General features: G+C 46.4%; 1 protein-coding gene across 2 annotated transcripts; it reads left to right on the top strand.

Moving 5' to 3' along the window:
• Positions 1-23,875, top strand: LOC121288297 (tumor necrosis factor receptor superfamily member 11A-like). 2 transcript variants are annotated; one of them, XM_041206825.1, is made up of 7 exons: positions 1-145; positions 5,784-5,909; positions 7,841-7,945; positions 9,626-9,704; positions 11,256-11,341; positions 21,391-21,504; positions 22,826-23,875. In XM_041206825.1, the coding sequence occupies exons 1-7, from the start codon at positions 16-18 to the stop codon at positions 22,966-22,968; spliced, it is 783 nt and encodes a 260-aa protein (XP_041062759.1). In that variant the 5' UTR covers positions 1-15; the 3' UTR covers positions 22,969-23,875. The 2 variants fall into 2 exon arrangements, with proteins under 2 accessions (XP_041062759.1, XP_041062758.1); XM_041206824.1 differs by having other exon boundaries at positions 7,838-7,945.
• Positions 23,876-27,846: the final 3,971 nt, after the last annotated feature.

The following is a 27,846-nucleotide window of genomic DNA, read 5'->3' as shown; positions in this document are numbered from 1 at the left end:
GCTGCTTCGAGTGCAATGGAATTGGTCAGGGCGCTCCTGGCGCTCTGTGCGTATGGGGCATGTTCTGTAGCCCTCTCCCGCGACTGCCCCGCACAGTATATCAAGAATACTGGAAGGGTCGAGTGTTGCTCCAAGTGCCCACCAGGTGAGAGATGCAGGCTTTGGCAAAACAGTTAACTCGATAAATAGTAAGTGCCAGTCCGTTTACACTGCCACGCAAGTGACTTTTAGAGAAACAAGGAGCTGGCGGTAGTATTAAGTCTGCAAAAAGTAACTTCGGATGGTTATTAACCTCGTGCCTGTTCCCTTGCTATAATGCCGCCGGTAAAGACAGGGGATGGAGGAATGTCCGAAATAGCTTGTGTTTTTGACGGCAGCCTTTAATGGTAGTAGACTTTGAATAGACGTTTATCTTTGCAGTTTAATTGACCCGTTCTAAAATATTGTCACACCCTTACATTAAAAAGTAGCAATATTTACTTATATTGAGCAAAGTTCTTATATAAATAATATATTAACATTAAAGTGGTTCTTAAAGTTCCACTTAATTGCATTGTCGCAAGAAAAAGATGCGTACCATGTTATAGAGCTCTAAGTGTTTGGCCAGCCCTTATTGAGGTTCAGTGTTCAGTTATTCCCATTTGAAATGTACCACAATGTCACAAAACTTAATTGTTCACAGAATAATAGGCTGGAAATTGTATGTGCTTATGTTTTGCTGCTGCGTCTTCTCGGTGTTAAAGACTTGTTAACTTTAATCTTAACTGTGAGGAGAATAGCAGAGGCCAAATTCCCTTTGAGTGAATGGGTTTTGGGCATTAATGTGATCTTGATATCCCAGTGCCTCAGGGTGTGATGTTTTGTTGGAAGTATCCCCCCGACGAGATGTCATTAACAACAATCTGTGTTTATAGTGCCTTAAACACGATAAAACACCCCAAGGCACTTCAGGGAGCATAATAATGAAAATAATTGAGCCACATAAGACGACATTGGGGCAGATAATCAAAACTTGGTTGAGGAGGTTTCAGGAAGCATCTTCAAGGGGAAAGGAGAGGTAGCGAGGCACAGGTGTACGAAGTGAATTCCAGAGCTTAGGGCCTGGTGTGCTGAAGGCACAGCCACCAAATGAAGCAATTAAAATTGGAAATGCTCAAGAGGCCAGCATTAGAGGAGTGCAGGTATTTCAGAGGGTTCAGAGTCAGCAAGGGATTCCAGAGACAGGGAGGGATGACACCATGGAGAGATTTGAAAACAAGGATGCAAACTTTAAAATTAAGTTGTTGCTTAACAGGAGCCAACATCAGTCAGCAAGCACACAGGTGATGGGTGAATGTTCTTGGTGTAAAGAAACCAGCAGCAGAGTCTTGGATGACCTTGTTTACAGAGGATAGAATGTGGTTGTGTGTTAGAATGGTCAAGTCCAGAGGTAACAAAGGTATGGATGAGGTTTCAGCAGCTGATGAGCTGAGCTGAGGTAGGAGTGGAGGTGGGACTGTTATGGAAATGGAAATAGCCTGTCGTGGTGACATCACAAACATATGACTCATCTCTGGTCAGTTATGATACCAAGTTTGCAAAAGCCCAATTGATCTTCCATCAGCTGCCAGGGAGAGGCATGGAGTTGATAGCTAGGGAGCAGAGTTTGTAGCAGGGGCCAAAGATAATGGTTTTGGTCTTCCCAATGTTTAATTGTAGGTCATTTCTTTCCGTTCAGTACTGGATGCTAGCTAAGAAGCTTGACAATCAAGTGACAGTGGAGGGGTCGAGAGGGGTGGTGGTAAAGTAGAGCTGAGTATTACCAGCATATGTGTGAAAACTAACGTTGTGCTTTTGGATGATGTTGCTGAGGGGCATCCTGTGGATGAGAAATAGGCAATGGCCAAGAATAAATCCTTAAACTGGGGCCTTGTCTGCCTATTTAAGTGAAATATGGAAGATTCAATGGTCCTATTTCTGGTTAAAAATGACTCATCTATATTGTGAAAAAAGATACAATCAGCTGTTCATCTGATATGTTGCTGGTACAGGCAGATGGAATTCATTGTGGAATTCATTCAATATTGCTGCAGCTGTTTATTTGCACAGTCATTCCCTCACCTCCACCTTTGTGCTTATATTCCCAGCCACTGTTTCTGCTGGTATGGCCTCCAGTGTCACTTTGTCTAGTCTAAGGGGTGCATATCTGAGCACCTCTGCTGCACAATTAGTTTAAATCTCCATTACTATATCTGGATCATATCAGTGCTATCAGGATTATCCTGGAGACTAAACATACCCTGGCTTCTTTTCTCCACTAACAAGCATAACCTTCAGTTCGTGTTCCCTGCTTCTTCCAACAGCAAGCACAAGGAGCTTATAGACTCTGTCATTAAGATGAAGACCATTCATTCTGCTGCTTTACCCACCCCCACCTTCTCTTTCCCGCCAAACCAATGTTTTCTCAGGTTCTACCCTGTCTCTACCCTGTCTTCCTTCATGCTCTTTTTGAGCTCATCTTATCCAAGAGACCAGCTCATCACTTGCCCTTATCCCCACTAACCTCTCACAACCATAGGGTATCCTGGCCCTATGCTGCATGATATTGTAAGTGGTGCATCTCCTCAGCTAATTCCCTTTCAAAATCGCCATTCTTGCTGCCCTTCACAAAATAATCCCTCTGTCCTTGCAAACTACCACCCCATCTCTGATCTTCCTTCCCACTCCAAAATCCTTGGGTGTATTGTGTGCCTCCCAAATCTATGTAATTTCCTATCTTCTAATAGCCAAGGTTCATAATTACCTTTTTGTCTCCCAGCTGCATGCTCCCCTCTCTTTTACCTCCCTATTGAATCATTTTAGTTTGGTTTCTGTCATTATGGAAACCAGCCTGGTCAGTGTCACCAATGGCATGCTGTGATATTTTATATCTTCTCAACCTCTTTCACCTCAGTATTCACTATAGTCAGTCATAGTGTCCTGTGTTACCAACTGTCCTTAGTAGTCCACCACAGTGGGACTGCAGTCTTGTGTTTCCGCTCTTACCTGTCTCCCGAAGCAGTCAGTGAATTTGAGAGATGGCTTCTCCTCCAGCCACAGCGGCCCCTGGGTTTTCAAGGGATCTGCCCTTGGTCATCTGCTCATCTACATACTGTTCAGCAGGACAGTGTCCATATGTTTAGTGAGGGCACCTAGCTCTATGTTTGCACCAATTCCCTCATCCTCATAACCACATGTACTTCATACTTAACCTGAATATTAGAGTATAGGGTAGATATTGTAAATTATTTTATCTTTCTGAATTTGTATGTATCTGTAAAGATATTGCTGGGGTGAAGGAACACTGAATATCTGAATCATTTTCCTGTGTTTGCATTGTGATCTTTCCAACCTTTTTGCCTGGCGTAATATAATTCATTTTTTCTTGTTTAATAAATGTTTTATTCATTGTGTTCGAAGTTCTTCAGACTCCTGTGAGTTTGTTCAGTAACTTTCTGCCACAGTTTCAAAAAAATTTAGGATCTATCAAGCCAGCTTTCACTCTGGGATCTGACTTGTCTAGTATTAACAAGAGCTGGGACTGTAATAGTTATCTTTAACACCTTTATCCCTCCCAGATTCTACCTTCCATAAATTTCAAATAGTCTAAAACAAGCCACCCATACCATCCCACTCTAAGCTTTGCTCACCCATCTTCACTAACCTACCTTGGTTTCTGTACTAATGGATTAAATGGGGAGATAGTGGTGTCATGGTAATGTCACTGGACTAATAATCCAGAGGCCCAGGCTAATGTTCTGGAGACATGGGTTCAAATCCTACAACGATAGCTGGAGGAATTTAAATTCAATGAATAAACCTGGAATTGAAAGCTAGTCTCAGTATCGGTGACCATGAAAACATCGTTGATTCTTATAAAAAAAAACCCATCTGGTTCACTAACGTCCTTTAGGGAAGGAAATCTGCCATCCTTACCCAGTCTGGCCTGCATGTGACTCCAGACCCACAGCAATGTGGTTCACTCTTAAACTGTTTTCAAAGGCCAATTTAGGATGGGCAGCAAATGCTGGCATTGCCAGCGATGCTCTCATCCCATGAGTGAATATTTAAAAAAAAAATAAAATTCTCGTCCTCACTACTGATTCCTCCATCCCCTCTATGTATGTTACAGCAGCAATTTTCCCAGCCTTCAATCTCCTCCTGCATCCTCTAGCCCTCTCTGCAATTCAGTGCTTAGCATCCATCCCCTTTCTGTAAAGCACCTTGAGATGGTTGCTATGTTTAAAAAGTACTGCGTAAATAAAAACCATCTTTGCATTGCCCAGGGAGTCCCAGTTTGTCATTACAAATTGCATAAACCTGTGATAATTGCTGCAACTGAGGTTCTGAAGAACAGTGTGACCACAGCAATCCTGTCATGCTGAAAGGCTCAGTTGCTAATTAAGTGTGAGAATGGTGAGTTTGGAGAGCTTACAATGTTATCAATGATTACTGCATAGCCTGGCTCCAAAGCGGGACATGGTGACCTGTGTTCTGAACACTCCCTGTTTAATTAGAGACTAGCAGCTGTCTGTCTTCGGCTTGCTGCATTGTTCCAGTGAAGCCCAACGCAAACTGCAGGAACAGCACCTCATCTTCTGACTAAGCACTTTACAGCCTTCTGGACTGAATATTGAATCCAACATCTTTAGATCTTGAACTCCCTCCTCCATCCCCACCCCCTTTCTGCTTCTTCCCCCTTCCTTTTGTTTTTTCCAATAATTTATATAGATTCTTCTTTTCCCACCTATTTCCATTATTTTTAAATCTTTTATGTGCCCCCACCCTCACTAGAGCTGTACCTTGAGTGCCCTACCATCCATTCTTAATTAGCACATTTGTTTAGATAATATCACCAACTTCAACAGCTGTTTGTTCTTTTGTCTGTGACATCTTTTGATTATCTGCTCCTATCACTGCTTGCTTGTCCCTACAACCACACCACCCCCCTTCACTTCTCTCCCCCAAACCCAACCCCCCCCACCCCCCAACCTTAAACCAGCTTATATTTCACCTCTCTCCTTGGATTCACCTAGTTCTGTTGAAGGGTCATGAGGACTCGAAACGTCAACTCTTTTCTTCTCTGCCGATGCTGCCAGACCTGCTGAGTTTATCCGGGTAATTCTGTTTTTGTTTTACAATGGAACAGCAGTCGCCTCTACTCCTGTGGCCATATTTGTAACATGTGATTCTTGCTGTGACACTAGATTGGCTAGAGTTTGTACAGACCACCAAACTGCTGGCCACATCCTTCATGTTCTTGGCAGCCATTTTGAGTTTCCAGCATGGCTAAGTTACATATTCTCTCTGCCTTGATTTCTTGAAAGTCTGGAACAGATATTTTGACATAGGATTCTTTGCCTCTCGCAGAAGATTACATGGTTTGGAGAAGGCATGGGTGGAGGGTAGAAGTCTTTAGTTATGATGCGTCATGGTGTGAGCAGGCTCAATGGGCAAGCTGTTCTCTTCCTGTCTGTCAATTTCATGTGTTCTGTTACATTGCTCAGAGCAGCAACAAGTAGAATGGAAGAGCTTGGGATTTTCCAGCCCATGAAGATTTGGAGATCCAGTATTCAAGAGAAAGACATGAGAAGATAACTAATCCAATCAACCAGATTCCCTTGAAGTGGTTATTGTTTAAACCAGCTTAAGACCTTACCAAGGTCGACCAAACCACAATAGCCATGTTATAGCCTTACAGTAACTGGCAGTCAACTTAGTTGATTCCTGCTGCGTTGTTATTGATTGTTTTATTTATTTTCCAGGCAAATTTATGGAAGCACAATGTACTGAGACCTCAGACTCCATCTGTCAACCATGCCCTGATCGATCATACTCCAAAGATTGGAACTTCGAGTATTTTTGTTTCCGTTGTGATGAATGCAGTCATGGTAATGCTGCAAACCTATTTTAAAGCTCAATACTCTTCCAAAAATATAATTGTGAATATACCCATCTTATGTATAATGCCTTCAGCAGATGTCATAACGTGAAAGAAAAGGCTGTTGTGCCATATAAACTGGAGTACCAATGGGAAACCAAGATTCTTCAAATTTAATGGCAACAATCAAATTGAAACAAACATCCAGTGCATGAATTTGATTACCCTGGCTAGACGATCCCCAAATGGTGACTGCCAGGAGGAATGAACAATCTTTCCTTCTTTCCTGGGATGTGACCATCACTGGGAAAGCCAGCATTTGTTGCCCGTCCCTAATGACCCTTGGGAACTGAATGGCTTGGTGGACCACTGAGGGCAGTCAAGAGTCAACCACATTGCTGTGAATCTGGAGTCACATGTAGGCCGTGTGTCCTAAAGGACGTTAGGGAACCAAATGGGTTTTTACAACAATCGATGATAGTTGTCATGGTCACCATTACTGAGATTAGCTCTCAATTCCAGATTTATTAATTGAATTCAAATTCTACCAGCTGCTGTTTGAACCCACGTCCCCAGCACATTAGCCTAGGCCTCCGGGTTACTAATCCAGTGACATTACCACTATGCCACCATCTCCTCATTTGGGTCCTCCCAATTTACCCCCCCCCCCCCCCCCGCCAAATTGACAATGTGCCCATTAGTAGGTGGGAAATTGGTCACTCCTGCAGACTCTTAAAGGCTTGCAGAAGCTTAAAGGAGAATAAGAAAATAGCATTGCAAAAATGATGTCCCTTAACTCAACTTGAATATAACCATGAGGCACCCATCTGTTTCAGGAGTAATGGGCAGCTGGAGTTAAAACCCACTCTCTTCCCCCAACCACAGCAAGTGGGGTGTTAACTGGGTGGCGGGAACTGATCCCTGGCTGTACACCCACTGCTACCTGTTTTTGAATATTTGTGGTGTTTCTGGGACCTGTCTACAGGAGGAACCTGGTTGACCAGCAAAGCGGAAGCTGTTTCCACTGTTTTGTCACCACCAAAATCAATCTCTTTCCTCCCACATCCTTCACCAGCCAAGTTTCCAAATGCATGTTTGACCCTTCTTCCCACAATCTGCCCAGCTAATTAAAGAAGATAACAACAGCATCCACAGTTTTTTGTTTTATTAACAACAGAGACACTGGTTAACGTAAAATCTTGGTTTTATGCGTACAATGCACTCGGGGTATGTCAGATTGAGGGGGATAAGGTGCAACCGTTTCGTGTGTCAGCTGATCTGACAGAGATGAGGAGTCTGCTGTGAGTTTAAAAGTTTCACAGGTAATAACAGCAGCTGAAAGTGACTTTTCAGTGTTTTTTCTTGCAATTCAGCTTGTACTGCCCTGGTCTGATGGTGTGTGGGGACACGTGTGAGGAGATTTTTAGGTTTATCAGGTGCAGATGTGATTTTGCCTCAGGGTACCATCCGTGACTATCTCCTGAGCAGGATTCTCTTGAGGGAAGGTCTGTAAAATTGGCCAATGCTGTTGTCTTGAGAGGCCATCGACTCGGGCATGTCTCCATTCTCCTGGGTCCTCGATCTGCAATCTCACTGGTCAGAGACGCTGTGCATTTTGATGACTCTTATCAAAGTCACATTTCACAGAATCGTAGAACCTCACAGCCCAGGAGGATGCCATTTGGCCTGCCTTGTCTGTGCTAGCCCTTTGAAAGGGCTGTCCAACTTAGTCCCACATGCCAGCTTTCTTCCCAATAACCATGCAAATTAGGCCAGATGACCTCGCAAAGTTACAATGGGATCAGATTCCACTTTCAGGTAATGTGTTCCAGATCTTAACAATCTTCTGTGGGAAGAAAATGTCGGGTACAGTTTAATCATAAGCATCTTATTTCAGCTATGCACATAAGGCTTTAACAGATCTTTAAATTTCTACAGAAGGAATGACGTATAAGCAAAACTGCACGGCTACCTCAAATGTCCAGTGCGAATGCATTGAGGGTTACGTGTGCAAAGATGAACACTGCAACAGATGTGCTCCAAAAGGTGAGCTTCATTAAGTTTGTCTAGTCCATAGTGACTTGAGTGCCGCTGTTAAACTAAATGATTGCAACCTAGTTCATGCAGGGTGACAATTTGCTCTTTCTTGAAATCTCACCACCTTGTTATACGTCCCACTTCCTGCCCAAACCACTCTGGTGCTGGTGTGGCTTTAATCCCATTTTAGTCTCATCCTTTAAATCTCTGATACCTCCTCCCCCTTTTGAGCATTGCACTACACCTCTCTTCTAAACTGCCCATTATTACTGCTTCTCTGACAGTTTCTTTCCCCCCTCTCTCTCTCTGGTGCAATACTGGCACTGCCACCAGAGGAACCAGCAGTGGGGGGCAGTGTGGTGACAATGAGAGAGTCGAACATGGTTCACCATCAGCCAGAGAATGGACCTATACAAAATAATAACCAACAAAACTCTGTTGGTGTTAAATATTGGCTGGGATTTTCTCAATCAAACTGTGTGGCAATCAAATAGTGATATCTGGTCATTACAGCAAATGGCATTTATATAACACCTTTTAACGTAGTGAAATGTAATCAGACAAATACTGATATTGAGCCAAAGAAGAAGATATTAGGGACTTGGGATCAAAAGCTTGGTCAAACAGGTATGTTTTATGGAGCCTCTTAAAAGAGGAGAGAGCGGTAGTAAAGTGGAAAAGTTTAAGGAGGGATTTCCAGAGCTTTGGCCCAAGCAGCTGAAGGCGCAGCAACCAATGGTGGTAGAAAGGAAGTGTGAGATACACAACACTAGAGAACAGATTTGGAAGAGTGCAGAGATTTTCGAGGAACGTATGGCTGGAGGAGGATATAGAGATGGAGCGGGTAGGAAGGTGTGAGACCAGGGAGGGTTTCAAACATGAGGGTGAGAATTTTAAAATTGAGCTTTTGCCAGATCGGAAGGCAGTGTAAGTCAGTGAGCACAGGGCTGATGGGTGAACAGGACTTGGAATATGCATGGTTAAAAACCTCACTGCAACTAATGAACAGAGGAAATACTCCTTCATTGTTGGGCCTGAGAAGAGGGTAATTGATTTGATACCAGGCTGTGTTATGCTGAGCTGGTATTCTTCAGCTTGATTAGCATTTAAAAAAAAAAAATCCCCAAATAATTTTTGGTTGCGTCAGTAAATACACTGCCGATTGTGGTAGTGAGTCAGGAGGTTTGGGGTTTGGTCCAGGTATGCTGCCAATGAAGGGTGGCAGTCTTTTAACCAGAGACGACATCACAGTTGAGCCTTCACATGCCATCGACTACACACATTCTGCAGTCAGAGTTGCTGAACAGCAGAGCAACTGACGATCTTCCTCCCTGTCTGGGCTGTCAATTGGTTTTAGTGTTTCTGTGCCAGCGGGAGAAAAATTGCCCCGCTCCCTAGTGACCCAGAGAGGAGGGCACTTGGATATGAGGATAGAGCTGGGCTGTGCTGGCATCCCTGGTCTAATAGTCTGGGCACACACACCCACACATACATGAAAGAAATTCAGGAACAGAGGGCCACATGTGAATAAAATGAGACGCCTTGGTTTCAAGATGTGCGTAGATCAAGAACATTTCCCTGATACAAATCTAAATGACTTTGACAATAATTTCCTCCTCCTGTAATGCTTCTGTCTGGATTGTTACTTGTGATAAGCTGATGTGATGGGCGACCTCTCCATTGTTTTAGATAAAGGTTCAGAAAACAATCCTTACTCTCCAAGGACATATACGGACCCCATAAAAAAGACAAGCCCACCATGGATGAAGTAAGTGTTAGGGGTTTGTTTAATGTTTATAACTGTCAATTTTGTTATTGCTGTCACCAAAAAACCCTGAATGTATTTCTAGTTATGGTTATTGGACCATTTCCTGGGCTTTTCCCCTAACATAATTCACTGGAAATGCTCATCACTCCAGTTGTTTCCTGTATTGTGACACATCTTGTTTCCCTGTTAAATGAGTAACATAAAGGTTCATAACATAACAGTTCAAATTTGAAACAAAAACAGAATTACCTGGAAAAACTCAGCAGGTCTGGCAGCATCGGCGGAGAAGAAAAGAGTTGATGTTTCGAGTCCTCATGACCCTTCGACAGAACCTGTCGAAGGGTCATGAGGACTCGAAACGTCAACTCTTTTCTTCTCCGCCGATGCTGCCAGACCTGCTGAGTTTTTCCAGGTAATTTTGTTTTTGTTTTGGATTTCCAGCATCTGCAGTTTTTTTGTTTCTAGTTCAAATTTGATGTTACCTGAAATCCAAGACAGATCAATTTCTATCAATACAGTATATGAGGTGCCTCACTACACTTGCCATTGCAGGTTATAATTACAATGTACATTACATTACATGTCATACTGCCCGAGGGGCTTTGCAGTTCCTGGTCCCTCCGTAGATTATGGTGGGAGGGTCTTAGACTGGGGCCTTCGCCCATTGAGCCTTTGTGGTGGCTGCCCCAAGCTTTAGTGTGTCCCTCTGCATGTAGTCCTGGGCCATGGGATGTGCCAGTCTGCGACACTCAGTCACTGTTTAATAATGAGTTTGTTTAAGACAGAGCTAAGGAGACTTTTTTTTCTCTGAGGTTCACGAGTCTTTGGAACTCCCTCCTTCAAAAGGTGGTGGAAGCAGAATCTTTGCATTTTCTTTAAGGCAAAGGTCAATAGGTTGCTGATTAAATAAGAACAAGAAAGGCCAACAGGGGTAGGCCGGAGATTACAATCAGATCAGCCATTATCTTAATGAGTGGCGGTTCAGGCTTGAGGACCCAAGTGGCCTACTCCTGCTCCTAATTTATACGTTCTTCAACAGTTGTTTGCACTGGAAGAAAAGGAAGTGATTCTGCTATCCCATGATGCTGTAACTCAAACAACCCAGTCCACATTGAAAGGTTCTTTGTTCAGGCCATGCTATAGAGTCCACATTTGGGTCCTTCTTGCATGCCCCTGCTCAGTTACTGTCTTAACACTTAGCTAAGTATCAAGTGTCATCACAAGAGCAACAGCAAAAGTGTTTTTTCTACTGGCACCACATTCACAATATCGGCTTACTTAGCAGTGTGCATGAGAACAAAGTAAGCTCATCGGAGCTGATTTTCTAAATGAGGGGAGATGTGAAAGGTCTCTTAAAGCGAGTTGCATAACACAGCTCAGATTCAGGGTGGGCTATGCCACTTTGTGGAGGAGAAGGAAAGGATTTGCACCTGTCCTCCTCTGAGTAGACTCAAGTTAGGGATTTGTAAGCTGAAACAGTTTAATGATGTAAACTTAAACAGTAAATGCCTTCTCAGTAATCTGCTCTTTGTCCATTTCTTTTGTTGAAAGCTGCACCACATTAGGTCACTTGGATATTACACATGCAAGTCAAACCAGTGACACAATTAGCGCAAAAACCACTGACATCCAGATGGGTAAGTTGTGTTTTTAAAAACTCAAATTTCTGTCATTTTGGAACTTGTGCAGGTTAAAACATTCTCCACATTGGAGTGACTGATGGCACAGCCTAAATGTTCACCCCCTACCTTAATCACCCCTCCACTTCAATCAGTGCTCTAAGTATTTGGTGTTATGATCAAGTGCATGATGTGGGGTGTTAAAGGATGTTTCCCCTATGGGAGAGACTAGAACTAGGAGACATAGTTTATAAATAAGTGGTCTCCCTTAAAGACAGGGATGAGAAGAAAGTCTTTCTTTTGGAGGGTCATGAGTCTTAACCACTCTCCATGGAAGAGAGTTTTAAAGACACAGTCAATGAATATTTTTAAGGCAGAGGCTGCCAGACCTGCTGAGTTTTGCCAGGTATTTTTATTTTTATTTTTGTTGTAGATAACCTTAGATTTGTGACTAACAAGGGAGTCCATCAGGAATAGGTGGAATGTGGAGTTGAGGCCACAATCAGATCAGCCATGACCTTATTGAATAGCGGAGCAGGCTTGAGGGGCTGAATGTCCTACTCCTGCTCCTAATTTGTATAGTCATATGTGGGATGTATGTTGTCTCTCAAGCATTGGTTTAAGTAGGGTGCTTTTGTGAGGAATCTCTTATAGAGGGAGGGGCCATAACCATGTGTGGTGTACCGTTACAACAGAAGTGTGATATATGAAAGAATAAAATGGGACGATTTCACTTCCTTTTAGGTGATGTGTGTGTGTTTCCTTGTTTACTGGATAATCTTGTTGGGCAGTCTATCAGGGCACTTCAGAGTACCAAATACAATAATTGCTGTTCAGTATTGCACACAGCAAGACTCTGCATGGCTCAGTGAAGCAGGGGTGATCACTAATTCAAAAATTAACACAGCAAATTGCATTTGCATAGCACCTTTTAATGTGCTAAAGCATTTCGGCCAAGTGTAATCAGGGAAATAATTGACAGTTGTAAAGGAAGTCATTTGGAAATGTGACCAAGCATTTGGTCCAAGAGCTTTGGAACCGATTCTCAAAGGAGGTAAAGAAGCAAAAAGGTTTAGGCAAGGAATTCCACAGTTTGGGGCCTAGGCAGCTGATGGCACGGACACCTATGGTGGAGTGGAAGTAAATGGGGAATGCACAAGAGGCTAGAGAGCTCTCATAAGGTTCTACAAAGCCTATTAAACAGCTAAAAATATCAAATATATATAAACCCTGATTACTCAGTGAATAAGTAAATACGCCACCTCTGATGTTCCCACAGATCTGTGTGCATTGGTAGCCATACTTTGTTTCTTGTTTAAATTATATCATTATCACTGTAGAGACTGGTAACTTTCTGAAAAGAGATTTGAATCCCCAGTGACCAACTCAAAGGATTGCACAACAAGATTTCATGTTTTAAGACTTTTTTTACTGTACCAAACAAATTATAAAAACAAAAACAAAAATAGCTGGAAAAACTCAGCAGGTCTGACAGCATCTGCAGAGAGGAACACGGTTAACGTTTCGAGTCCGTATATTAACTGTGTTCCTCTCTGCAGATGCTGTCAGACCTGCTCAGTTTTTCCAGCTATTTTTGTTTTTGTTTCAGATTTCCAGCATCTGCAGTATTTGGATTATAACTATTAAGACAACATTGGCTACACATTACTTAGGCAACTGATACACTTAACTGTGGGAAAGATAGTTTCCCCCCACCCCTGGCTTAACTCCCTAACCACCAAAAATTCCACCCCACATTTACACGTTATATTGCACTTTCTGCAAAATTGTCGGGTGGGATCTTCCTGCCCTGCTCACCGCCAGGATTGTCCAGCAACAGACCTTTGGCTGGGCCGTTGAATCTCCTGTGGCAGGTCCCGCCACAATGGGGTTGGAAAATCCCGGCCGTAGTCTTTACAGGAACCAGTCCAAATGCACTCCTAGCTTCCAAAAGGCTCGCTCCTCCTGTCTCACTGATCCGTAACATCCAGAGTCCATCAAAAATCATTTCCCTGAGTCTTCTGAGAATCCCCCAACTGGTCTCTGGCAGCAAGGTCCACTCCAGTGACAACGGCTCCCAGCCACACCAGAGCGAATCTTCCAGTGTTCTTAAATTTCCACTGGCACCATCTCTTCAACCAGAAGATAAGCTCCCGCTAGCGTCCTGCCTGGTAGCTAACAGAACAGCCATTTTCTCTGCTGATCATGCTAGCTTAGTTACCGTTACCCCTTATAAATGTTGGCGAGATATGGATATTATTCTGTGATGCTGTCTCAACTAAAGCAGAAGCAGCTGCTGTTTTTTCATCAGTTCCTCGCACACTTTCACACCTCTCTTTCTCTCTCTTGCCTCTCATTCTCTCTCTCTCGCCTCTCTTTTTCTCTCTCTCCCACCTCTCTCTCTCTCCCTCTCTCGCTTCTTTCTTTCTCTCCCTCTCTCGCCTCTTTCTTTCTCTCCCTCTCTCGCCTCTTTCTTTCTCTCCCTCTCTCGCCTCTTTCTTTCTCTCCCTCTCTCGCCTCTTTCTTTCTCTCCCTCTCTCGCCTCTTTCTTTCTCTCCCTCTCTCGCCTCTTTCTTTCTCTCCCTCTCTCGCCTCTTTCTTTCTCTCCCTCTCTCGCCTCTTTCTTTCTCTCCCTCTCTCGCCTCATTCTTTCTCTCCCTCTCTCGCCTCATTCTTTCTCTCCCTCTCTCGCCTCTTTCTTTCTCTCCCTCTCTCGCCTCTTTCTTTCTCTCCCTCTCTCGCCTCTTTCTTTCTCTCCCTCTCTCGCCTCTTTCTTTCTCTCCCTCTCTCGCCTCTTTCTTTCTCTCCCTCTCTCGCCTCTTTCTTTCTCTCCCTCTCTCGCCTCTTTCTTTCTCTCCCTCTCTCGCCTCTTTCTTTCTCTCCCTCTCTCGCCTCTTTCTTTCTCTCCCTCTCTCGCCTCTTTCTCTCTCTCCCTCTCTCGCCTCTTTCTCTCTCTCCCTCTCTCGCCTCTTTCTCTCTCTCCCTCTCTCGCCTCTTTCTCTCTCTCCCTCTCTCGCCTCTTTCTCTCTCTCCCTCTCTCGCCTCTTTCTCTCTCTCCCTCTCTCGCCTCTTTCTCTCTCTCCCTCTCTCGCCTTTTTCTCTCTCTCCCTCTCTCGCCTCTTTCTCTCTCTCCCTCTCTCGCCTCTTTCTCTCTCTCCCTCTCTCGCCTCTTTCTCTCTCTCCCTCTCTCGCCTCTTTCTCTCTCTCCCTCTCTCGCCTCTTTCTCTCTCTCCCTCTCTCGCCTCTTTCTCTCTCTCCCTCTCTCGCCTCTTTCTCTCTCTCCCTCTCTCGCCTCTTTCTCTCTCTCCCTCTCTCGCCTCTTTCTCTCTCTCCCTCTCTCGCCTCTTTCTCTCTCTCCCTCTCTCGCCTCTTTCTCTCTCTCCCTCTCTCGCCTCTCTCTCTCTCCCTCTCTCGCCTCTTTCTCTCTCTCCCTCTCTCGCCTCTTTCTCTCTCTCCCTCTCTCGCCTCTTTCTCTCTCTCCCTCTCTCGCCTCGCTTTCTCTCTCTCCCTCTCTCGCCTCGCTTTCTCTCTCTCCCTCTCTCGCCTCGCTTTCTCTCTCTCCCTCTCTCGCCTCGCTTTCTCTCTCTCCCTCTCTCGCCTCGCTTTCTCTCTCTCCCTCTCTCGCCTCGCTTTCTCTCTCTCCCTCTCTCGCCTCGCTTTCTCTCTCTCCCTCTCTCGCCTCGCTTTCTCTCTCTCTCTCGCCGCGCTTTCTCTCTCTCTCTCTCTCTCGCCGCGCTTTCTCTCTCTCCCTCTCGCCTCTTTCTCTCTCTCTCTCTCGCCTCTTTCTCTCTCTCTCTCTCTCGCCTCTTTCTCTCTCTCTCTCTCTCGCCTCTTTTTCTCTCTCTCTCTCTCTCTCGCCTCTTTCTCTCTCTCTCTCTCTCTCGCCTCTTTCTCTCTCTCGCCTCTTTCTCTCTCTCTCTCTCTCGCCTCTTTCTCTCTCTCTCTCTCTCGCCTCTTTCTCTCTCTCGCCTCTTTCTCTCTCTCGCCTCTTTCTCTCTCTCTCGCCTCTTTCTCTCTCTCTCTTTCTCTCTCTCTCTCTCGCCTCGCTTTCTCTCTCTCTCTCTCTTTCTCTCTCTCTCTCTCTCGCCTCGCTTTCTCTCTTCTCTCTCTCTCGCCTCTTTCTCTCTTTCTCTCTCGCCTCTTTCTCTCTCGCCTCTTTCTCTCTCGCCTCTTTCTCTCTCGCCTCTTTCTCTCTCGCCTCTTTCTCTCTCGCCTCTTTCTCTCTCGCCTCTTTCTCTCTCGCCTCTCTCTCTCTCGCCTCTTTCTCTCTCTCTCTCTCGCCTCTTTCTCTCTCTCTCTCTCTCTCTCTCGCCTCTTTCTCTCTCTCTCTCTCTCTCGCCTCGCTTTCTCTCTCTCTCTCTCTCTCTCTCGCCGCGCTTTCTCTCTCTCTCTCGCCTCGCTTTCTCTCTCTCTCTCTTTCTCTCTCTCTCTCTCTCTCGCCTCGCTTTCTCTCTCTCTCTCTCTTTCTCTCTCTCTCTCTCACCTCGCTTTCTCTCTCTCTCTTTCTCTCTCTCTCTCTCTCGCCTCGCTTTCTCTCTCTCTCTCTCTCTCGCCGCGCTTTCTCTCTCTCTCTCGCCTCGCTTTCTCTCTCTCTCTCTTTCTCTCTCTCTCTCTCTCGCCTCGCTTTCTCTCTCTCTCTCTCTTTCTCTCTCTCTCTCTCACCTCGCTTTCTCTTTCTCTCTTTCTCTCTCTCTCTCTCGCCTCGCTTTCTCTTTCTCTCTCTCTCTCTCTCTCGCCTCGCTTTCTCTTTCTCTCTCTCTCTCTCGCCTCGCTTTCTCTTTCTCTCTCTCTCTCGCCTCGCTTTCTCTTTCTCTCTCTCTCTCGCCTCGCTTTCTCTCTCTCTCTCTCTCTCTCTCGCCTCGCTTTCTCTCTCTCTCTCTCTCTCGCCTCGCTTTCTCTCTCTCTCTCTCTCTCGCCTCGCTTTCTCTCTCTCTCTCTCTCTCGCCTCGCTTTCTCTCTCTCTCTCTCTCTCGCCTCGCTTTCTCTCTCTCTCTCTCTCTCTCGCCTCGCTTTCTCTCTCTCTCTCTCTCTCTCTCTCGCCTCGCTTTCTCTCTCTCTCTCTCTCTCTCTCTCGCCTCGCTTTCTCTCTCTCTCTCTCTCTCTCGCCTCGCTTTCTCTCTCTCTCTCTCTCTCGCCTCGCTTTCTCTCTCTCTCTCTCTCGCCTCGCTTTCTCTCTCTCTCTCTCTCTCTCTCGCCTCGCTTTCTCTCTCTCTCTCTCTCTCTCTCTCGCCTCGCTTTCTCTCTCTCTCTCTCTCTCTCGCCTCGCTTTCTCTCTCTCTCTCTCTCTCTCTCTCTCGCCTCGCTTTCTCTCTCTCTCCTCTCTCGCCTCGCTTTCTCTCTCTCTCTCTCTCTCTCTCTCTCGCCTCGCTTTCTCTCTCTCTCTCTCTCCCTCTCTCTCGCCTCGCTTTCTCTCTCTCTCTCTCTCTCTCTCGCCTCGCTTTCTCTCTCTCTCTCGCCTCGCTTTCTCTCTCTCTCTCTCTCTCTCGCCTCGCTTTCTCTCTCTCTCTCTCTCTCTCTCTCTCGCCTCGCTTTCTCTCTCTCTCTCTCTCTCTCTCTCTCTCGCCTCGCTTTCTCTCTCTCTCTCTCTCTCTCTCGCCTCGCTTTCTCTCTCTCTCTCTCTCTCTCTCTCTCTCTCTCGCCTCGCTTTCTCTCTCTCTCTCTCTCTCTCTCTCGCCTCGCTTTCTCTCTCTCTCGCCTCGCTTTCTCTCTCTCTCTCGCCTCGCTTTCTCTCTCTCTCTCGCCTCGCTTTCTCTCTCTCTCTCGCCTCGCTTTCTCTCTCTCTCTCGCCTCGCTTTCTCTCTCTCTCTCGCCTCGCTTTCTCTCTCTCTCTCGCCTCGCTTTCTCTCTCTCTCTCGCCTCGCTTTCTCTCTCTCTCTCGCCTCGCTTTCTCTCTCTCTCTCGCCTCGCTTTCTCTCTCTCTCTCGCCTCGCTTTCTCTCTCTCTCTCGCCTCGCTTTCTCTCTCTCTCGCCTCGCTTTCTCTCTCTCTCTCGCCTCGCTTTCTCTCTCTCTCTCGCCTCGCTTTCTCTCTCTCTCTCGCCTCGCTTTCTCTCTCTCTCTCGCCTCGCTTTCTCTCTCTCTCTCGCCTCGCTTTCTCTCTCTCTCTCGCCTCGCTTTCTCTCTCTCTCTCGCCTCGCTTTCTCTCTCTCTCTCGCCTCGCTTTCTCTCTCTCTCTCGCCTCGCTTTCTCTCTCTCTCTCGCCTCGCTTTCTCTCTCTCTCTTTCTCTCTCTCTCTCTCGCCTCGCTTTCTCTCTCTCTCTCTCCTCGCTTTCTCTCTCTCTCTCGCCTCGCTTTCTCTCTCTCTCTCGCCTCGCTTTCTCTCTCTCTCTCGCCTCGCTTTCTCTCTCTCTCTCGCCTCGCTTTCTCTATCTCTCTCTTTCTCTCTCTCTCTCTCGCCTCGCTTTCTCTCTCTCTCTCGCCTCGCTTTCTCTCTCTCTCTCGCCTCGCTTTCTCTCTCTCTCTCTCGCCTCGCTTTCTCTCTCTCTCTCGCCTCGCTTTCTCTCTCTCTCTCGCCTCGCTTTCTCTCTCTCTCTCGCCTCGCTTTCTCTCTCTCTCTCGCCTCGCTTTCTCTCTCTCTCTCGCCTCGCTTTCTCTCTCTCTCTCGCCTCGCTTTCTCTCTCTCTCTCGCCTCGCTTTCTCTCTCTCTCTCGCCTCGCTTTCTCTCTCTCTCTCGCCTCGCTTTCTCTCTCTCTCTCGCCTCGCTTTCTCTCTCTCTCTCGCCTCGCTTTCTCTCTCTCTCTCGCCTCGCTTTCTCTCTCTCTCTCGCCTCGCTTTCTCTCTCTCTCTCGCCTCGCTTTCTCTCTCTCTCTCGCCTCGCTTTCTCTCTCTCTCTCGCCTCGCTTTCTCTCTCTCTCTCGCCTCGCTTTCTCTCTCTCTCTCGCCTCGCTTTCTCTCTCTCTCTCGCCTCGCTTTCTCTCTCTCTCTCGCCTCGCTTTCTCTCTCTCTCTCGCCTCGCTTTCTCTCTCTCTCTCGCCTCGCTTTCTCTCTCTCTCTCGCCTCGCTTTCTCTCTCTCTCTCGCCTCGCTTTCTCTCTCTCTCTCGCCTCGCTTTCTCTCTCTCTCTCGCCTCGCTTTCTCTCTCTCTCTCGCCTCGCTTTCTCTCTCTCTCTCGCCTCGCTTTCTCTCTCTCTCTCGCCTCGCTTTCTCTCTCTCTCTCGCCTCGCTTTCTCTCTCTCTCTCGCCTCGCTTTCTCTCTCTCTCTCGCCTCGCTTTCTCTCTCTCTCTCGCCTCGCTTTCTCTCTCTCTCTCGCCTCGCTTTCTCTCTCTCTCTCGCCTCGCTTTCTCTCTCTCTCTCGCCTCGCTTTCTCTCTCTCTCTCGCCTCGCTTTCTCTCTCTCTCTCGCCTCGCTTTCTCTCTCTCTCTCGCCTCGCTTTCTCTCTCTCTCTCGCCTCGCTTTCTCTCTCTCTCTCGCCTCGCTTTCTCTCTCTCTCTCGCCTCGCTTTCTCTCTCTCTCTCGCCTCGCTTTCTCTCTCTCTCTCGCCTCGCTTTCTCTCTCTCTCTCGCCTCGCTTTCTCTCTCTCTCTCGCCTCGCTTTCTCTCTCTCTCTCGCCTCGCTTTCTCTCTCTCTCTCGCCTCGCTTTCTCTCTCTCTCTCGCCTCGCTTTCTCTCTCTCTCTCGCCTCGCTTTCTCTCTCTCTCTCGCCTCGCTTTCTCTCTCTCTCTCGCCTCGCTTTCTCTCTCTCTCTCGCCCCGCTTTCTCTCTCTCTCTCGCCCCGCTTTCTCTCTCTCTCTCGCCCCGCTTTCTCTCTCTCTCTCGCCCCGCTTTCTCTCTCTCTCTCGCCCCGCTTTCTCTCTCTCTCTCGCCCCGCTTTCTCTCTCTCTCTCGCCCCGCTTTCTCTCTCTCTCTCGCCCCGCTTTCTCTCTCTCTCTCGCCCCGCTTTCTCTCTCTCTCTCGCCCCGCTTTCTCTCTCTCTCTCGCCCCGCTTTCTCTCTCTCTCTCGCCTCGCTTTCTCTCTCTCTCTCGCCTCGCTTTCTCTCTCTCTCTCGCCTCGCTTTCTCTCTCTCTCTCGCCTCGCTTTCTCTCTCTCTCTCGCCTCGCTTTCTCTCTCTCTCTCGCCTCGCTTTCTCTCTCTCTCTCGCCTCGCTTTCTCTCTCTCTCTCGCCTCGCTTTCTCTCTCTCTCTCGCCTCGCTTTCTCTCTCTCTCTCGCCTCGCTTTCTCTCTCTCTCTCGCCTCGCTTTCTCTCTCTCTCTCGCCTCGCTTTCTCTCTCTCTCTCGCCTCGCTTTCTCTCTCTCTCTCGCCTCGCTTTCTCTCTCTCTCTCGCCTCGCTTTCTCTCTCTCTCTCGCCTCGCTTTCTCTCTCTCTCTCGCCTCGCTTTCTCTCTCTCTCTCGCCTCGCTTTCTCTCTCTCTCTCGCCTCGCTTTCTCTCTCTCTCTCGCCTCGCTTTCTCTCTCTCTCTCGCCTCGCTTTCTCTCTCTCTCTCGCCTCGCTTTCTCTCTCTCTCTCGCCTCGCTTTCTCTCTCTCTCTCGCCTCGCTTTCTCTCTCTCTCTCGCCTCGCTTTCTCTCTCTCTCTCGCCTCGCTTTCTCTCTCTCTCTCGCCTCGCTTTCTCTCTCTCTCTCGCCTCGCTTTCTCTCTCTCTCTCGCCTCGCTTTCTCTCTCTCTCTCGCCTCGCTTTCTCTCTCTCTCTCGCCTCGCTTTCTCTCTCTCTCTCGCCTCGCTTTCTCTCTCTCTCTCGCCTCGCTTTCTCTCTCTCTCTCGCCTCGCTTTCTCTCTCTCTCTCGCCTCGCTTTCTCTCTCTCTCTCGCCTCGCTTTCTCTCTCTCTCTCGCCTCGCTTTCTCTCTCTCTCTCGCCTCGCTTTCTCTCTCTCTCTCGCCTCGCTTTCTCTCTCTCTCTCGCCTCGCTTTCTCTCTCTCTCTCGCCTCGCTTTCTCTCTCTCTCTCGCCTCGCTTTCTCTCTCTCTCTCGCCTCGCTTTCTCTCTCTCTCTCGCCTCGCTTTCTCTCTCTCTCTCGCCTCGCTTTCTCTCTCTCTCTCGCCTCGCTTTCTCTCTCTCTCTCGCCTCGCTTTCTCTCTCTCTCTCGCCTCGCTTTCTCTCTCTCTCTCGCCTCGCTTTCTCTCTCTCTCTCTCTCTCTCGCCTCGCTTTCTCTCTCTCTCTCTCTCTCTCTCGCCTCGCTTTCTCTCTCTCTCTCTCTCGCCTCGCTTTCTCTCTCTCTCTCTCTCTCTCGCCTCGCTTTCTCTCTCTCTCTCTCTCTCTCTCTCGCCTCTCTATCTCTCTCTCTCTCTCTCTCTCTCGCCTCGCTTTCTCTCTCTCTCTCTCTCTCTCTCGCCTCGCTTTCTCTCTCTCTCTCTCTCTCTTGCCTCGCTTTCTCTCTCCCTCTCTCTCGCCTCGCTTTCTCTCTCTCTCTCTCTCGCCTCGCTTTCTCTCTCTCTCTCTCGCCTCGCTTTCTCTCTCTCTCTCTCTCGCCTCGCTTTCTCTCTCTCTCTCTCTCGCCTCGCTTTCTCTCTCTCTCTCGCCTCGCTTTCTCTCTCTCTCTCTCTCGCCTCGCTTTCTCTCTCTCTCTCTCTCTCTTTCTCTCGCACCTCTCTTTCTGCACACAGCAGAGCCAGCTGCTCCTTTCTTTGCATCCAGGTGTGAAAGCTGGCACTTGAATTTCGATAGGACTTGCCCTGGGCCCCCTTCCCATGGCAGCCAAGTCATATAGGCTTATCGCTGCGCAGAACCCGCAGGAAGTTACATGCTCCTCTTCATGCCCTTCCCCACTGCTCCATTTCACCTTGAATTAAAACATAACCATCTTTTAAAGCCTAGCGTATTAATACCCCGTAAAAGAAATGTGAAGGTACGCCCATTGAAGAAACTGGCTAAGCACAAAAGTGTAATTTCACAGGGAGCATTGAGCACATCGGTGTGGTCCTAAGCCATTCAGATCAGGTGCTTTCTGCTTCTTTGTCCTAATTAACTGATCTCATCTTGGTCAGGAGCATAGGGAGCTCTGCCTGTGATAGAAAAGAAGAAAATTAGATCTATTTCAGGTGGGTCAATGCTTTTGAGAGACAATTCAAGCAAAGAGCAAAATGGTGCTCATCCTACATATTTTCTAATCCATTTCTGTTTTCTCCCTGCCCAAAGTGGAGACAGTGATGATCATTGTGGGCCTCATCTGTCTTGCCCTGCTGTGTCTATTACTTGGAATACAGATGAACTCATGGAGGAAGAACAGGAGGAAAACAATTTTGTTACCAGGTACATAAAGATTTCTATAATCACTTTCTCCTCTTTGGTTTCATCGTCAGTCAGGAACACGAATTGGAGTTTTCTCAGTAAGCTATTGAGTAAAACCATAAACTGCATGCAGTACAAAGCCACACGCATAAAGGTTCCAGGTTATTTGGTATCCAGTCTGTGCTCAGTTTAATTAATTTCACCCATAGCAACAGAGTTTTGCCATTGTCCCCAGTGCTTCTGGGATAACATTCAAACTCAGCTTCCATCACTTGATCACCATCCAGTGACCTCTGCTACACTTGCCGATTGGTGGATATCAGTGTGAGAACTGGGCAAGGGTGGAGTTGCCGACAGTGGTCTGATGGGGAGTAGAGAGATTCCAGGAGGCCAGAGATATGAGTGGTGATTTGCTGGTAGGCTTGTTGGGCCTGAATGCGCCGGCTGATCCTGGCCCACGAGCAGTGCCATAAAGGCACTAATTTCATGGATTTGGCCCTTCTCGCCTGCGGGTTTGTCGAGGCCTGGGAACCCCAGATGACATGAGCTGCAAAATGGAATGACTGTTAATGTAAACATGCAGCTTTAATATAATAAATAGCCTCCTCCAAGCCAACTGGCCTCTTGTCTCTGTTACAACTGGAAGCAGATGGGTTGGGTTCTAGTTTCAGAATTTTAGCCTTTGACCCAACCCCAACCTGCCTGTTTTGGGGAGTTAGGATTCTGCCTGTGCACCTGCATAAAAAATTGCTCACTGGTCCAGGTACAGGAGAGCTTCATCCGTTACACAGCTTTCAGGATAAGAGAGAATTGTGTTGCCTTTTTAAAAATAAATTATTCAGTAAAATGTCCTCTAAATGATAAGGGGGACACACCTATCAAAACATACTTTCACAATTTGGCTTGAAGGACCAAGCAAGGAGAGGTCTTGTGGCACAGTGGGTGGTGTCCTGCCCCCGAGACAGAAGCCCTGGGTTCGAGAAGGGCTTGATGGTCAAGAAAGGCACGTTCATAACGCGGCCAAACAGGCTGAGTATCAACTTGCAGTTTCTTCCCACACAAGCCAATGACAGGCGTTAAGCTGGGAGAGATCCCTGGTCAGCCATGTAATGGAAAGAATGTTGGAGCCTCTACCATCGCTATCCATAGCTCCGAACTACAACATGCATGTAAAAAGTGCATGCTGTCACAGCAACTCTAATTCCCTGAGTCACCAAAACACACCACCACCAAGCAAGTCGCCACAAACTTGATCACAATGTTACTATAGGGATTAAATAGCAATGTTCATGCAGTTGGGACATTCTGATTTTAACTTTCCTTTTTCTTTGCTCTACGGCAGCTGATATGAGTCCATGGTATCTGAATATGCAGGTGGATGATACCTACAGCATCCACTTTCCAGAGCAGGAGTGCGGAGGGTTATCACACCAAGAGGGAAAGAGCATTGAACAAATTGTGCTTGCTGATCACTGCATTATGTGAGGAAGACCCACCTGGACAGACTCTGGATTTATTCAGGTGCCGATACGACGCTGTGGGTGAGAAATTGCTGCAATGGTGGGTTAGGTGGCAAACAAGCTGGATTTCTATGCTACTGTTGACGTTTTTGAGCTGCAAATTGTTGCAGCAATAGTAGCTCAGGGACTGCAGTGTTGCATCGGGAACCTTGTCAACATCGTGCCCAATTGGCTTATCTCCCTTGACCAATGAAAGGAAAGGGCAGAGAAAGAAACAGTGAAAGATGGCGAAGGAAATTATGTAAATTGGAGTCAGACTAAATATAGAGGCACAAAGAGGAGTAAACAGACGGACAGAAAGAAAGTGTATGCTGTGAGAGAGAGATGGGAAGAAAGGGACTGAAATGAATATTGAGAAAAACTTAAAAAGCAAGCAGCAGAAGAGAATGATGTAACAGGAATTACTGTGTTAGTCCATGAACGATTAGAGTGAATGACACAAGTTGTGGACAATGCACAAGCAATCTTGACTCATGTACAGGAGAAATGATTCAAATTCATCATAATCATGAGCAATGGAACATCCAGTACACCATGGCATTGTTCATTGTTCCGTTTTTTAAAAAAAAACCTTAAGCCCCTTCAACCATCATTGTAGGCGCAAGATACAATGTGACTCATTATAGCAACCAATCGCTTATCAAATAGTCCACAACTTGGGGTGGAGAAAATCCCCAGTGGTGGAGAATTTAGGGAACCATCAGTTCCTCCCTAGCCTGCCCATTTTAAAAAAATAACAAAAATTCATTCTTGGAAATGTGGGTGTCACTGGCTGGACCAGCATTTATTGCCCATCCCAATTGCTCTTGTTCAGAAGGCGTTTAAGAGTCAGCCGCATTGCTGTGGGTCTGGGGTCACATACAGGCCAAACCAGGTAAGGACAGCAGATTTCCCTTCCTAAAGGACATTAGTGAACCAGATGGATTTTCAATGAAAATTTTTAATGAATTCAAATTTCATTGTCTTCCAAGGTGGGATTTGAACCCAGAACCCCAGAGCATTACCCTGGGTCTCTGGATTACTCATCTAGTGACAATACCACATTGCCGCCTCCTCCATCATATCTGAGACATCATATCTCAAATTACTCCTACACTGTTTCCCAAAATGTTATTTCCTGAAAGAAATCTATCTAATTTGCATTTGAATGAGTGTTGAAACAGTTTTGCATCCTGAAGGTAGTTGTCAATTGACACTACCAGGAGTAAGGATGACAGGAGTGGCATCAAAAGATGGTGTCAAGACAGATAAAAAGGATTTAAAAAATATATCCAGGAACAATTCGATACCTGCTGGAGTGAGAATCTACTTCTGCATTGCAGACCCCTCCCCCTCCCCCTCCAATTTTATGGGCCTCCAAGCTGGAGTGGCACGTCAGGATTATAAAATTATGGAATGAACATGACTTTGTAAGACATTAATTTCTTGCCCAACTGGCTGCAGTGAGAACCATTTGCTATGATGGCATAAACCATTATTGCAATTGTCCAGCAATTTGCAGAGAATGCGAAATCATGGCGAATCCCTTTTACTCCACAAATTGCTGGATTTTGTTTTTTATAAATTGCTAACGGCGAGTGTTGCTAATGCATCATTCTGAAAGAGTGACTTTGTAGCAATTTCTGGTTCCACACCTATCATCCCAGTTGATCACAGCCACAGTAGTTGGGGACGGGGAGGGGGGTACGAGGTCTGCCACTATTTTCACATGTAGCCTTGTGGAGGGAGTAAACCCAAGCAGGGTTCCCATTACTGATTTCGAAGGCTACTCTGCTGGAAAGTTGTGATTTTGCAGCGTACTTGAAGAGTGGCTGATAGCAGTTATGTGGGTTCATGCGTAAAGGAGAGCCATTTATATAGTGAGATAGATGTGGAGTTTCATTTCCTTTTCAATTCATTCACAAGATGTGGGCGCGGGCCAGCATTTATTGGCCATTGCTAATTGCCCTTGAGAAGGTGGCAGTGAACTGTGTTCTCCAATGGCTGTAGTTCATGTGAAGAAGATCCTCCTAAGACACTAGTTAGACCTCAGCTGGAATATTGTTTACAGTTCTGGATGCCTCACTTTAGGAAGGATGTGAACATGTTGGAGAGTGTGCAGGAGAGGTTTACAAGAATGGTTCCAGGGATGAGAAACTTCAGCTATGAGGATAGATTGGAGAAGTTGAGACTGTTTTCCATGGAGAGGAGAAGGCTAAGAGGAGATTTGGTAGAGATGTTCAAAATCGTGAGGGGGCTGGACAGAGTAGATAGGGAGAAGCTGTTCCTGCTCGTAAGAGGATCAATAATGAGAATGCACAGTTTTAAAGTGATTTGCAAAAGAAGCAAATATGGTGAGAGAAAAAACTTTTTCACACAGTGCGTGGTTCGGGTCTGGAATGCACTGCCAGGAAGTGTGGTGGAGGCAGGTTCAATCGAGGCATTCAAGAGGGTATTAGATGATTATTTGAATAGAAACAATGTGCAGGGTTGTGGGAAAAGGCAGGAGAATGGCACTGAGTCACAATGGTTATTCGGAGAGCCGGCGTAGACACGATGGGTCGAATGTCCGCCTCCTGCACCATAACGATTCTGTGCTTTGAGGGAGGGAGTTCCAGGATTTTGACCCAGTGACGATGAAGGAGCTGCAGTATATTTCTAAGTTAGGATGCTGTATGACTTGCAGGGGGAAGCTGGTTACGGTATTCCTATGCACCTTCTGCCCTTGCCTTTCAAGGTTATAGATTTGGGAGGTCCCAAAGTAACAAAATAATTTAATCTTTCTCTAATGAGACTGTTACTGTGGAAAATTATGTTACGGGCTGTTAGGCCCCCCTCAAAAAAATTGATATAGTTTGTCTGAAACCCCAACATTTTTAAGCAATCTTTGTCCTGCCAATGTTTTGGTGTGGCCTACCACAGGAAATATCCAAATGTTCAACTGGCATAACGTTTGACTGTTTTGCTGTGTATAAAATGGAACAGGGGGAGGAAACACATGTTCCATAGGATTGTGAGAGGTCACAATGTTAAATAATGTAAAAAAATGAACTGCTATGCAGTTGAAATAAAATTTGAAGAAATTACTTTGTTATTAATGTGTACTTTGTCATTAATCTAAATCAAAAATGTAGAGTAAGTGAGCAAACAACACAGTCCAACAAATCTTTTAATGTCTCTGAAAGATCACCAACTTGAAACATTAACTCCACCTGCTGAATGTTTTGGGTATTTTCTGTTGATACTTCAGATTCCCAGCATCAGTTGTATTTTGTCTTTCTCAGAAATATCATTTACTCCGAGACTTCATTTCTCTCTGTCTCTCTTCGACATTCACTTCTTCCTTGCTTCTCACATTTCCAGGTCACTTCCATCTTTCTCTGCTTGCACTCACTAGCTCCAAGCACAAAGATAAAAGCAAAAAACTGCGGATGCTGGCAAATAGACTATTCCTCCGCCCAAAGCCATCATGTCATACTCTACAACCTGCTGGCATTCTTCACCTTATCCAATTTCAAAATCACCCTCTGCCTGCACAAGTGCAAACTGCTCTTTTATTTGGTGGCTTCACCTCAACTATTCTCTTTCTCCCCTTTCCTCCCCTTCACTCTCTGCCACAATCCCCTCACCTCTTTGTCTCATTTCAAATCCTGTCGTTCTAACAATCGCAAGCCATTATCTTCGGACCTTACAAAACTCTGCTCCCTTGACACCAACTACACCCTTCTCCTTGGCAACAGTCAGACTGAACCAGACTGTTACTTATCATGGTATCATATTTGATCCCAAGATGAACTTCAAATCCCATATCCACAACATCACTAAGATTGCCTACTTCCACCTCTGTAACACCTGGCTCTCCCTCCGCCTCCGCTCATCTGCTGAAACCCTCACCCGTGCCTTTGCTACCCCCAGATTTGACTGTTCTAATGCACTCGAGGGCAGCTTCGCACCTTCCACTCATCATAAACTTGAAATCATCCCAGTGTCCTTTCTCACACCAAGTCCTGTTCACCTATTATCCTTGTGCCTGCTGACCCACATTGGTTCCCATTTGAGCAATGCCACCTTCTCAAGTGCAATTAGGGAGTGCTGCACTGTCAGAGGTGCAGTGCTCTTGGTAAGGCATTAAGCAGAGTCTTCTTGGCCTGCTTGGGTGATGTAAAAGATCCCATGGCACTATTTTGAAGAAGCATGGGAGTTCTCCCTAGCGAATATTTATCCCTCAGTCAACATCACGGAAACAGATTATTTGGTCATTATTACATTGCTGGCCTGGATGTTTTCTGACTGCATTTTGGCTGCTGTGTTTCTTACATTACAACACCAACCACACTTTGAAAGTATTCCATTGACTGTAAAATGCTTTGAGATGCCCGGTGGTCATGAAAAGCATTATTTAAATGCAAATCTTGCTCTCTTTTACATTTGATTAAAAACTACTGTGCGCTGTAGCTGCTGAAGGTCAGGATCCTTTATTACTTCATGTGATGTGGGCCTCATCGGTAAGACCAACATTTATTGCCCATCCCTAATTAACCTTGATTCACAAGAACACAAGAAACAGGAGCAGGCGTGGACCATACTACCTGTCAAGCCTGCTCATCATTCAATATGATCATGGATGATCTTGGACTTCAACTCCACTTTTCTGCCCACTCCCCTGTCTTCATTCCCTGAGAAACCAAAACTCTGTCTATCCCAGCATTAAATGCATTCAACGATGGAGCATCCACAACCCTCCGGAGCAGAGAATTCTTAAGATTCACAACCCTTTGAGTGAAGAAATTTCTCCTCGCCTCAGTCCTAAATGATCGACGTCCTTACCCTGAGACTCTGCTTCCAACCCCGTTCTAAATTCCCT

The sequence above is a fragment of the Carcharodon carcharias genome, chromosome 15 (assembly GCF_017639515.1).
Source record: "Carcharodon carcharias isolate sCarCar2 chromosome 15, sCarCar2.pri, whole genome shotgun sequence".
Taxonomy (NCBI): Eukaryota; Metazoa; Chordata; class Chondrichthyes; order Lamniformes; family Lamnidae; genus Carcharodon; species Carcharodon carcharias.
Note: the sequence above shows the minus strand (reverse complement) of the source record. Positions and strands in the feature narration are given on the sequence as shown.

What these genes read in the sequence shown, in the direction of transcription:
- LOC121288297 (XM_041206824.1), top strand. Translation starts at nt 16, where the DNA reads ATGGAATTGGTCAGGGCGCTCCTGGCGCTCTGTGCGTATGGGGCATGT. An exon ending in TTGCTCCAAGTGCCCACCAG is followed by an intron (nt 146 to 5,783) that starts GTGAGAGATGCA and finishes TTTATTTTCCAG; the next exon opens with GCAAATTTATGGAAGCACAA. An exon ending in CAACAGATGTGCTCCAAAAG is followed by an intron (nt 7,946 to 9,625) that starts GTGAGCTTCATT and finishes CCATTGTTTTAG; the next exon opens with ATAAAGGTTCAGAAAACAAT.